This window comes from Lates calcarifer, linkage group LG24, assembly GCF_001640805.2.
Source record: "Lates calcarifer isolate ASB-BC8 linkage group LG24, TLL_Latcal_v3, whole genome shotgun sequence".
Taxonomy (NCBI): Eukaryota; Metazoa; Chordata; class Actinopteri; family Centropomidae; genus Lates; species Lates calcarifer.
In genome coordinates, this window is record NC_066856.1 from 17,214,547 (window position 1) to 17,226,667 (window position 12,121).

A 12,121-nucleotide genomic window follows, 5' to 3' on the forward strand; every position below is an offset into this window, starting at 1 on the left:
AGGCTTGGCAGCTTGGGAAACAACCATGGTCTCATCCCTCAATCCTCAACCAAATGTTAGAGTGACAGCAGTGCTGCTGGCACTGCATTGTCCCTTCTAGTGCAAATAAGCCTTAAATAGCTGTGGTCAGGAGCTACTTACATCCTGGAGATTGATAACAGGTCCTGGTGGCCCAGGTGGTCCTGGAGGGCCAGGAATACTGAGTCCGTCCCGTCCCGCCTCACCCTGGGAAACACAATTAACATTTTAGCATTTCAGTAAACACAGACACAGAATGCTCTAAATGTCAGATGTGTGCAGCTGTTTGTTTATATCTACTCCTTGATGGTTTTACCTTTTGTCCTGGATCACCTTTGTCCCCCTTCGGTCCCTGTGAATAACACAGGATAAATTACACTGCAGTTAAAACAATCTTACCAGTTATTATGGAAAAAGACACAGTAGGAGCCGATAGCAATTGGTCCGAACTATTTGTAAAAGCTTTATATTTTAATGAAATCATTAGTTTCATTAGTTAGTCAATCCATTTTCTGACCTCTGCCCCTTTTAGTCCCTCCAGTCCTGGAAATCCTGGTCGTCCTATAACACCTGGCTCCCCCTGCAAAGACCACAAACAAAGATCAGTCATGCTCCTTATAGAACAGATAAAATGCATTTCAAAGATTCCCATTTGATAAATACAAATTACAACAAAGCGACTCTGCCTTCTTCATGTGTGGACATTTCTCTCTAATCACTGGTAAGGTCAACTCATCATTGCAAGATTTACTGAAATGTATTATGATGCTTCATGTCTGTATGGAGATAACATCAAATTCAACAAGAACCACAGCCTGGCAGCTCCTGACTCTATCTGCTTTCTAGAACACCTTGCAGCAAAAGCTGACATCCCTTGAGGCCATGTGGCCTTTCACTTAACACCTGTTTACTATGACCTAAAGATTTCTAAGAAGCTTGTCTGATTCATGGTGAGATATATCTCAAAAAGTGTAACAGAAGGATGGCTGAGCAAACAACAGACAGCAGACTCACCTTTTGCCCTGGCTTTCCTGGAGAGCCATCTAAACCATCTTTACCCTACAAGAGGCAGAGAAAATCATGTTCAAGATGAATTCAAACTATCACTTACTTGAACTGTATAGTTCAAAATATCTAAATCAACAATTTAGGGGAGTCATTAAAAGTCAGTAGAAGTGTTCATTCTCTGTATGTGTACCTGAAACATAAGCATAACCAAATCATGTCATTCCTAACCCTAAAACCAAATCTTAACCCTGACAGTAAAAGTTACCATTGTGAGGTCCAGCTTTAAAAGTAACTAATAATTGAACACACATATACAGATTTCTTACCTTGGGTCCTGGAATTCCAGGGATTCCAGGAGGACCCTGTGGAAAACAGTAGTATAGTAGAATATCTGATGCAACAAGACTAGCTTCCAATAATATGATGACTGACTCATGAAAAAAACACAAAGACAGCACAATATGGTGTAGCGTGCTCTGCATGGTAACACACTCATTGCAGTTGTACCTGTGGGCCTCTGGAGAGTGCAGCTCCAAAACCACTCTGCATTGCAGATCCCTCCAAGTCCTACAACAGAAAAAAAGAAATTCACAATGTTCAAATTGTAAAAGACAATCATGTCCAAAAAATCCTTAACGTACACACCACTGATTCTGTGTTGTTGCTGTGCAGATATGTGGTGGGATGTTGTGTCAACATGATGCTAAAAATCAGTGTAAAGATTCCACTCTGTTTACAGAGAGCAAGCAGAAACAACCTTATTCCCTCCTAACAGTAGCACTGATATTATGATTACAGTCACACTAATACTGTCGGTCGTAGCCCAGTCATGAAGTAGTAAAACAGACTGTACCTCAAAGTCAAAGGTGAAGCTTCTTCCAGGGGGTCCTGGGGGCCCAGGTGGGCCAGATGGACCCCTGGGGCCAGGCTGCCCTTCTGGACCCTCTGACCCTGGAAGACCTGGAAACCCTGGAGGGCCTTGATCTCCCTGAGAGACAGACGACAATTTCAAAATCATCTTCAAAACAGTGTGTTTTCTGCAACTGCAAATGAAAGATGCATACAATACAAAGAAACTGTAATGTCCTGTATAAATACTACATTGGGTATAATGCCATTGTAAAAGGCCAGTATAATTATGACTGCTACTGCCTGTAATGGTGGTTCATTACAGTGAAATAATCAGATCTTACCTTTGGTCCTGGTTGCCCACTAACACCAGGCTCTCCCTGTTAACAAATAAAATGTAATCAAATAACATTAACTACAGCAGTGACAGGAGAGTGACCGTAGTTTCTGATTTGCACAAAAAGGCAGAGCAGCTATTGCAACACAGACTTGTTTTCACTCGAGCCCCTTAGCTTTATTAGTCCGCTGGGTCACCTCATTAACAGCTTGGCTCTTTGTGTTAGGTGGCTATTTAGTTTGTGCGTAATTGTTTTTGCTAACAGAGCACTAAGAGCCCTGCTCGAGGGAAATCAGAGTGGGCTCATACAAAAGACAGCATACTAGAAATCACACAAACTAGAGCCTGATGATGGTTGGTGTGCTGTACACTGACATAAGGGGAAAGTTTTGTGGCTTTATTATTATTTCTTTGTCCACAGTTAGAATATACTGTGACAATTATTAGCCTCACCTTGTCTCCTTTCTCCCCTGCAGGCCCTGGATCTCCATCTTTTCCATCAACTCCCTGCAAGAGTGACAGGACTGTATTTCTATTTCAGAATTTGTGATGGAAACAACGTGCACATTTATTACTTTATTTTCACAGGTTGTGTAATTGCTGCTACTGTTCATATGTCTGAACAAAAGTGGTGCTAGCTTCAAGCTACAAAGGGTCACAGTAAACAAAGTTAATGAGCTTCCAGACACTGAAGTGAATAAACCTTTTAAACACCTAAACAGTGGTGCAGTAAACATTGCAAATCTGTGAGTAGTCCATTCACACAGTTAGTAGAAGCATCTAACATTTTAAATTCAAAAGACACATTTCCCCCAGCAGATGCTATAGCTGAAGCTCTTTCAGTAGTTCCTGTGAAAAGGCTGTTAGCTTTCTATGCCATCTGTAGATAATGGAGAAAAGGATTTCATATATTGGGACGGCTGGTACATGGCTGTGTATACATACAGAGTAGCCTTGTGATGATTTTGCAGCCACAAATCATCTCTCTCATTTTCTCTCAACCACACACTCCATATGTTTGCACACTGATCAGTACTGATGTTATACACTGATCAGTACTGTGTAGAAAGTGATGGCAGGAAAGCAGTGAATGAACATGGGATTTTCATATAAAGTTGGGGGAAATACTGTCTTTTCAGCTCCTTGAGATTTGATGGAGCCAAATATTAATACCTGACCAGACCCTGAACCAGAACCAGACTCAGACCCAGAGCCACTAAACCACTCCTCAATCACCTGAAAACAGAAACTGGGTCAGCAGTGAAAATGTTCTGAGGACTAGAGAGGACCCAACATCAGTTGAGTTGAGTTTGATGTTAAAGAAGACCTCCAATCATAAACAAATTGTACTAACTCTGTTCTTGGATTTTGCTCTAACTGATGACTTAATAAAATGAGAGGAAAGAGAGGAAAGTTGAACTAACAGGGAGTCCAGGTTCACCCTTCTGTCCATCCTTCCCATCTTTCCCAGGGGCCCCAGGTGGTCTGTGAATTATGTCTTCAGATGGGGACCCTGGGGGACCTGGCTGTCCTGGGGGGCCAGGAGGCCCTGGAGGCCCCTGATGAAACAAGACAATATGTCTTAGTCACATGAGGAGAAAACATCTTCCATGTATTTGCTGTTCTGTAATACTGAAAATCAACAAATGCATCTTCATGAAAAAAGGTGCAGCAAGGTGATACATCACACACATTTTTGAGAACAAGAGGAACAAGTCACTCACCCTAATGATTTCTGCATCACTGTCAAAGTCTTCAAATCCCGACCCCTCCTGATGAACACATGCTCATTCATTAGTCAACAAGTCATTAATACAGTGCACCAGATTATGCTAAGACTGAGAGAGCTAAAAAAAAAAAAGTTTAACAACCTACCAGGAACATGGAAGCCTTTGCTCGACCTGGAGGTCCAGGAGGCCCTGGAGGACCTGGTAATCCAACACCAGGATCACCCTAAGGAAGACACCAGGGAATATTTCTGTATTCATTAGATTTTTCAGTAGTTGATGTAATGACTGATTATTGACTGATATTAGTCTGTGATGATTTACATGAAGGGACGTGTAAGTACTTAGTGTATTTACATTCTGACCACATTTACATCCTGGTGTTAAGTTTTGAATGCGTGGTACTGTCTACCTTATCTCCCTTGGGACCAGGCTCGCCTTGAAGTCCTGGGAAACCTGGAATCCCAGTCGCTCCCTGGAAAAAGACAATCACAGCTGTGCTCAATATGACAGAGACAATGGCACATCAGATATCAGGTAATGTAATATACTCTAAGCTGTGAGAGCAGGAATGATACAGATAGTGGCCAAGACTGTGACACATATCAGTAAAGGGAACGGGAACGGGAAGTGTGGCTCTCTAGATCATTACTTAGTACCTGTATGAAATGAAAATGGCTACATTCCCGAATCCGTTTTCCCCAGAGAAGCTATAAATCTACAAGACTAGAAAGACTTCACTTACTGGCAAACCAGGTTCACCTTTGCTTCCCTAAAGAAAAGACAAAAATAGAAAACCATTCATTATTTTATCTTTTGACCTGTAGAACTAACACTGCTCCAAACAGCTTCATCTAATGTTTCATACAAACATTTAAAAATAATATATTTCAACTAAAGCAAAAAACTTGCAAAACTCACAGGCTCTCCATCTTTCCCTGGTGCTCCAGGTGGGCCTGAAGATCCCTGTGGCCCTTGTGGACCCCGCGGTCCTGGCTCCCCTGCTCCTCCCTCTCCTGAGGCCTGTCCTGGAGGGCCAGGGGGTCCTGGGGGACCAGCTGGACCTGGCTCCCCTCGCTCTCCTTTCTGCCCTGGATACACCTGGAGGGACTGATCATTAGATAGATTCACTGACTGGCTCATTTTCATAATTAATTTTAATAATCAAACTGTATGTAGACTGGAGATTTAATCATACTAGCATCACTTAAGGTAAAAAGAGAACAACTGGTTTAGTGATATCTCAGTATGATGAGCTAACCAACAATGTCCAGTGGGAAAAGTTAGGGTTCAGAGAAAAATGAATTCATCTGACTACTTACAGTGTCCAGTATGGAGGCTGGAGTGGTTGTCTGAGATGATCGGACTGTGACACAGAGACACATTAGACATTAACAAGTTCAATTTTAAACAAAGGATGACTGTACTTTATGAAGATTATTAGAAATGGTGTTGCTACACTGTAGTTTGGTCTGACTTCATCTTAATTTAGGACAGAAATAAAGGGCATAAAAACAGAGGTGGGGGAGAGATGAAGCTGCAGCTACACTATCTCTGTTAGCACCATCTGCTGGCTGATTTGAAAAATACAAGACAGGAGGTGCAGTCTTGGATGCAACTGTAATGAACGCTTACATGCCACACAGTAATCTGTATGTTATGGTTTAATAACTGCAAGTAAAGGCCTGATATAGTAATACCTATAACTGTGGTCATCTCCTCCTCCTGTCCAGAAGTCTCCTCAGTGTCTTCATCCTCATCATCACCACGTGGTGACATCTCAGTGGGTGGAGCTCGGACTGAGGTGCTGTAAGTTGGGTCCAGCTCTGGGAGTGGCTATGAAACATGATGCAAAGAGTAAAAAAAATGCCATAAACACTCACCTTACAAAAACTTTTCTGCACATCAACAGCTGTAAAAATATCTTTAAAATATAAGTAAAAAGACAAATGTAAAAGTTCTTAAATTGATCTTCTAGATGGGTTAAAAACAATTCTGTCAGTCAGTTTTAGTCATTTCCTGCTTTTATGTAAAACATCCTACCACCATTAAACTACAGAAAACTGTCAGACTAGCTGAGCTGTGTACATTTAGTCACCCCAGCTTTTGGCTTTCCGATGTGTTCATAAATAGGACAAAACTGTCGCCTGTAATGTAAAAAGAAAAAAAACAAAACAAGGAAGAGCAAAGAGAGTGTTTGCCACAGATGGTAGGAAACGTTTTCACTCAGACCAGATCCAACTACAGTGTCAGACTGAGACTGAAAGCAACACTCCACACATTGCACCAAGCTGGCTGACAGCACAGCATTACTTCAACACTATTTTTACAAGATATACAGTGATGGGAGAATGTCTTGACCTCGTGCCCTAGAAAAACCCGCTGTCCTGCTTTATGAACGATACATGGAAATAACTGACAATGAAATAAAAAACAATAAATCTTCACTTTCCTGACAAGTGTTTAATCCACTGTCTGCCTGTCCTGATGTGGCTGAGGGATACATTTTTTAGATAGCTCAGGACTGGCTGGATAAGAGCTGTCACACATCTGGAAAACACTTCATGATTCCACACTTTCAAATCTTAGTGACATAGAACCATAAATCAATGCTGTTCTCCAGGAAGCATCAGTGAAGTCAGAGTAAAAGCATTTAATTTGGGCTACAGTGGTGTGGAGTTGAGGATGAAATACTGATGCAGATCTCTGTCATTCCTTCTGATCTCAGCCTTCAACGAGGCTGAGATCCTGTCAGTAAAACTCTCAAAATTACAAGAGGGAGTTGTAAAGAAGAAAAAAGTAGTAGTAGTTATTAGTTAGACCTGACTACTGCTACTGCACTGCTCATTACTGCATATATAATAAGCAGTTATTTCAGTAATTTGTGTACATTTGTGTTATAACCATGTTCTGTTCTCTCCTCTAGTTTATGAATGAACATGCAAAAGCTGTGTCAGGTGCAGCATGTGTGTAGGTGGTTGTTAGAGGTTGGCGGTAATTTGTCTGGGGAACGACAGCTCCTGCAGGTGAATTGGCTCTCCCTAGATGACAGCCAATGAAATAATGAGCCAAGATGGCAGTGGAGTGGGGTGTAACTCATCTTCATGATGTTATCCTGTTTGGAGTTGTGGGAGTGGGTGGCTGGTTTATTCAAAGTTAGGAAGATAAGGAGCTCAATCAATTTAGTTTCTTTGATTCTGGTCAGTCATAGTTGTTAACTTATTAATCTGATTCATTTGTGATGTTAGTATTTGTCAAGCCAAAATCTGTGCTCCATGTTTTTAAAACATATTCTAAACAGACACATCGGTCTATTGAAGTTTAAGTTTAGGCGGTTTTAAATTTGGAAAGCAACACAATGCCGTATTGACCATTTTCTTGTGATTAAAGTTAGCTAAATAACTATGTTTATCCTTACGTAAAATAATCTAGTCCTCTTTCACCCCTGCCTCTCCACACTGTTGTATTTTTTTCTTTATTTCAGAGAGCACAGAGCTGGCAGGAAGCCACACATATCACCATGTTCCAGTCTCCACCAGGCCTAAGAGGATAAGAGTTGTTTTCTTTGGTCCGTGTCCAGATCAGCTAATTGGGAAGGACAGAGGGATAGTGTGGTGTGTGTGTGCATCTACCCACCATGGTGTACTCTCTCTCCTCTACAATCTTCTTCACTTCTTCTCTGTCTTCAATGTCCTCATAAGCATCATCACCGCTTCCATATCCAGAGGCCTGGAGAGAGAAATGAGAGCAGGGTGAGAGTCCGAAGATAAACATGGAGAGGGACAGAAATGATTAAATGCTCTTCAGTTAACAAACGTCATCTGAGTTCAAGCTGCGGGATGAGAAAATTGGATCAGGAAACAGGCCACAAATGCATAAAAATACTTGAATAACTAGAGTTTGGTTCCCACAGTGTTGGTCATGAATATTTTAATTACTAATAATCAAACACAGATTAGATTAGACACAGCTGATGCTCTAAACAGAGAAAACAGAAAGCCAAAATATATGTGGAACAACATCAGCCTATCAACATTCTAATATTGGACGACCAATTGATGAATGTAAAATGCACACCCACTGAAAATGACTGTCCTTGTAAAAAACATCAGGTAATCCAATTTACTATTTCAAGCCATAGAGACAGATCACAAGGACACTACTATGCTTTAATCATAGAGGACCCCAGGTGAGACAAATTGTATGAAACTGACCAAAGAAAACCTGAAACTCTTGAAACAACAGATGTGATGATTCACAGTCTGTCTGTGTCTAGCTGTTACTGATGTATGTCCACTTTGGAAAATGTATTTTCAAAGCAATGTACATAGTTGATAGATGAAAGGGGAGAAATCAGATAATTAGCTCTCTCTAATTCCACTTTTGTTACATGTGGAAGAAATGGTTGGCAAGTTTGAACTGGTTGGATGAAACTCTCCGTGGCATAATATCTTAATCCAGCCCTCATTTTAATTATCACACTAATCTAAATGTGACTAAAGACGACTAATTGTTTCACATCCAAAACCATGGGAATTAATCTGATGCTATAAAAGCTCCAGCTCTTCTGAGAACGCTTTCCACCAGATTTTTGAATCTGGCTGCCGGGATTTGTTCCTGTTCAGTCGACATAGCATGATAGTGAGGTTCAACAAAAGATGTTGGGGGTTAACGTTTGGCATGTAGTCAGAGTTCCAGTTTATCCCAAAGGTACTGGATGGGAGTGAGGTCAGGTCTCTGTTGTAGAAGAACCTTAGTGACCAGCACAAACTGGGAAAACAGAACTTTATAGACGTGGTTTTCAACACAGGAGCACTGTGATGTTAAAATAGGAAAGGATCTTCCTGTAACTGCTGTAAGCAAACACTATACGGTGTTGCATTATAAATTTCTTGGTGGTCCACACACAGTTCAGTTTGCTGTAGTGCACTTTTTTCACCAGTAGAGAGAGCAATAATTCCAGGTTTGTGCTGCAGCAAACTGTATTCTACCAGAATCAGTGAGAACTTCACCTCTTTCATTCTCAGTGTTTGAGTGTGTGTCGGTGCGTGTTTGTGCACACTCACATAAGGATCGTCCTCCTCACACTGGTCATCTGGGGCCGTGGGATCTGACTTCAACACCAGCTGCTGGATGGAGCCCTGGAGAGAGAAAGAGGAGTGGAAGAAGAGAAGAGTCCGTGTTAAGTTGCGTGGTAATTTAGTTCATTCTGTGCAATTAAATTTTATTGAAACTTTGCGTACATTTCCCACACACCAGCACACTGCCTCTGTCTTTCTGCATAGCAGTTTATCCACATCTCTGTCCCCACATTAACCCACACATTTTTCCACACACACAACCACAAACATCTAGCAGTGAAACAGGTGCCTGATGCCTGCAGCTCCAAAAACAATTTCCACATCAACCACCAGCCTGTAATATGAATATGTATGCAAATTCACATGTAAAATAAAATAAAATGTATAAGATTTTCTGTTTCTATGTTCTAGACTTTGTACTTCAGAAGTCAGTAATCTCAAACGTACAAAAACTGTACATGTCATTCACTGTGCATCACTTTCCCTTATCCACCCTTCTAGATACTGCATACTCACTGACCAACAGAAACCCTGGATTCAAAAATGTCAGACCTCCTGTGAGGCCAGTAACAGCTGCTACACATCATGACAGTGGGTCAGCAAAGGACCTGTATAAGTGTTAACACTGTGACATTTCAACACTGTAACAGTTTACCAGAGATTAATGTGACTGTAGAGACATCAGTGCTTCATCTGGCCAAGATTAACAAGTGGATGCTACAGCTACAAGAGGTCATATAATGTAAAGTTAGCACAGAGACTGGTAAAACCCGTTTAATTTCTTCATAAGCAAGTGTAGAAATATTGCACATATGCAACTGGTGTATGCAAATTACAAAAAGGGAGAGGGCTGGTGTGCATGCAGGCAATTGTCAGTGGTCCTTTACGTCTGAGAGTCAGTGAGTCTGTCCTCTTATTAGATCAGTAAAAACTTGCAAAGGCAATTTCAGCCAAGTTTATTGATATTGACTTTAGGCCAGAGGACAAACACCTGTTTTTAATGGGATAAAGTATGGCCTATGAAATTCAATGTTGGTGAAGGAGTAAGAATGGGAGAGAGAATGGAGAGAATAGAGAAAGAGAGAGACTGGGTGGATATGAGTTGGGGTAGCAACTAAATCAGAGACATCTGTTTGTGGAGTAAACAACACATCTGAAATAAACAAAGACTGCGCCTCACAACCTTTTCTGCTTCTTTTAAACAACTTTAGTCTGTGAATTCCCCCTTAAGTTAAGCCACAGAAACATGGATAAATGAATTAGAGGGTTAGTTTGTCATTTTTTTAAATTATAGGAATGTAAACACTTGAAACAAATGGGTGGATTTGTCAGTGCCAGGCTGTTTGACGGACATATTTATGGTTGCATGCTGAGAAGCTCAAACACTCATGGCTGCGTCTATAACACAGATGATTGAGCCCAAACTTGCTCGCATAACACAGACATACAAATACACACAAGCATAGTCAACAAGAGATCTTCTATGGCTTTTACAGAACTCAAAGATAAAAGGTCAAGTAGTTGCTTATACTAGACAGTGTAATCATATTGTGGCAGCAGAACCTACACACAGTGACATAGTGGGGACTTGAGGCTGGCCCCAACAAGGTAAACCATTTACTGCAGACTCAGGACTTGATTGATTAAGATTAGAATTAGGCTTAGAATTAAGCTTTTCGCTTTTCCTCTTATTGCTGAGCATGTTTAATGATAATAAAACTGTCAAAGAGCTTACTAGATCATTTCAGCTCTGGAAAAGAGAGAATGCAATTGGTACCTCTGGAAAAAAACAAACAAATAAAAACAAGTCATGTATCCTGGACAGCTAGAGCCACACTGCTGGCTTTGGGGTTTGGCCAAACTGGTCTGAACTCAGTGACCTTTTTATTGGAACTGAAGTGACCTTGGAGTGTGTGAGGTCTGTCTTTGAACCTGTTTCTGAGGACATTATAACTGACCCCTTGCTCCAAATGAAGTCACTTTGACACTGAACATCAACTAGCATCTGCTAATGAACAGGGACAATAAATGGGTTCTAAGAAAATAAGCAGTAATATTTAATGAGACAAACGGCCTTTCTACTGCTGATCATTATGTTTCTAACATGAAATCTGAGAGCTGAATCTCTAAGTGAACCCTTGTGGCATATGCTGAATGGTCGCTATGCATACAAATCATTTTAGACACACTGTTGTTGGCATTGTCACTTAAGGACGACATTAAAATATGTTCAAACTGTGCTACAGTGACTGATGTTTTCTCAAACTCTTACAAGAATGTACCAGATGTGGAGCCACAGGCAAGCATCTAACCAGTTTGGATGATGCGTTCCTCACTTAAGTGATAACATATCAGCCTCTATTTGATGTCACACCTTGGATATGAATGTGAGCTGTTTGTGTATATTTTGCAGTCTGGGCATTGTCCACAGACTGCTACTCAGGGGTTTTCACATATCAGGGATGGCTAAGACAAAGGTTAAGTACTTTAAAGGCACTGCTCTGTGTCTGCAGTTACTGGCAGTCACCGTGTTGAGGAAAGTGTTGTTGCCAAAGCAACAGCGAGGAGGTCACTTTGGCTGTTACTGGCCAAATATGTGTGAGAGAAGTCTGAATCCCATCACCACTGTGTCCAGGGTCAAGACACATGTAATTGATTCCATATAACAAAGAAACCATTATATAGATATATACATACTACACATACTAAGTAGCTTCTTTTTGCCACAAGGTGTCACCAGTTAATTTGATTACAACAACATGCACCATGACTTGTGGACTGTAGAGTGACATCAGATTAGATGGTAAATCTTGTGTTTTGGGGACTCGCATTCACAACTAAGACCTCGTTATATACAACAGCCATTATTTTTTATGGCTAACTCCTCAACACAGTGAACACAGTTGTGTCTGAAAAGCTGTAAAAACACTGACATTGAGACAAAATTCTCATTTTGTCTCAATACCCTTGTGACAGAAGGCAAGTTGCTTTAAACTGTAGCAAACTGTGTTTCATGAAATTCTCAACACACATACAAGGGGACAGAAATTTGATCAGAGCGTACTTGGCTAAGAGTCTGTTGTGTTTTAACATCAGGAGTA

General features: G+C 40.9%; 1 protein-coding gene across 2 annotated transcripts in view; it reads right to left on the bottom strand.

Moving 5' to 3' along the window:
- Window positions 1-12,121, bottom strand: part of LOC108885086 (collagen alpha-1(XVIII) chain) — a 52,573-nt gene that overhangs the window by 7,354 nt on the left and 33,098 nt on the right. For both annotated transcript variants that reach the window (XM_018679273.2, XM_018679274.2), the window contains exons 6-24: window positions 9,006-9,080; window positions 7,576-7,668; window positions 5,640-5,775; window positions 5,262-5,305; window positions 4,861-5,049; window positions 4,685-4,711; window positions 4,352-4,414; window positions 4,088-4,165; window positions 3,937-3,984; window positions 3,637-3,771; window positions 2,666-2,719; window positions 2,220-2,255; window positions 1,880-2,014; window positions 1,534-1,593; window positions 1,353-1,388; window positions 1,033-1,077; window positions 536-598; window positions 335-370; window positions 142-225 (exon numbers count right to left, since the gene is read on the bottom strand). In XM_018679273.2, the coding sequence (XP_018534789.1) occupies window positions 142-225; window positions 335-370; window positions 536-598; window positions 1,033-1,077; window positions 1,353-1,388; window positions 1,534-1,593; window positions 1,880-2,014; window positions 2,220-2,255; window positions 2,666-2,719; window positions 3,637-3,771; window positions 3,937-3,984; window positions 4,088-4,165; window positions 4,352-4,414; window positions 4,685-4,711; window positions 4,861-5,049; window positions 5,262-5,305; window positions 5,640-5,775; window positions 7,576-7,668; window positions 9,006-9,080 (1,437 nt within the window). The remainder of the gene's footprint in view (window positions 1-141; window positions 226-334; window positions 371-535; window positions 599-1,032; window positions 1,078-1,352; window positions 1,389-1,533; window positions 1,594-1,879; window positions 2,015-2,219; window positions 2,256-2,665; window positions 2,720-3,636; window positions 3,772-3,936; window positions 3,985-4,087; window positions 4,166-4,351; window positions 4,415-4,684; window positions 4,712-4,860; window positions 5,050-5,261; window positions 5,306-5,639; window positions 5,776-7,575; window positions 7,669-9,005; window positions 9,081-12,121) is intronic.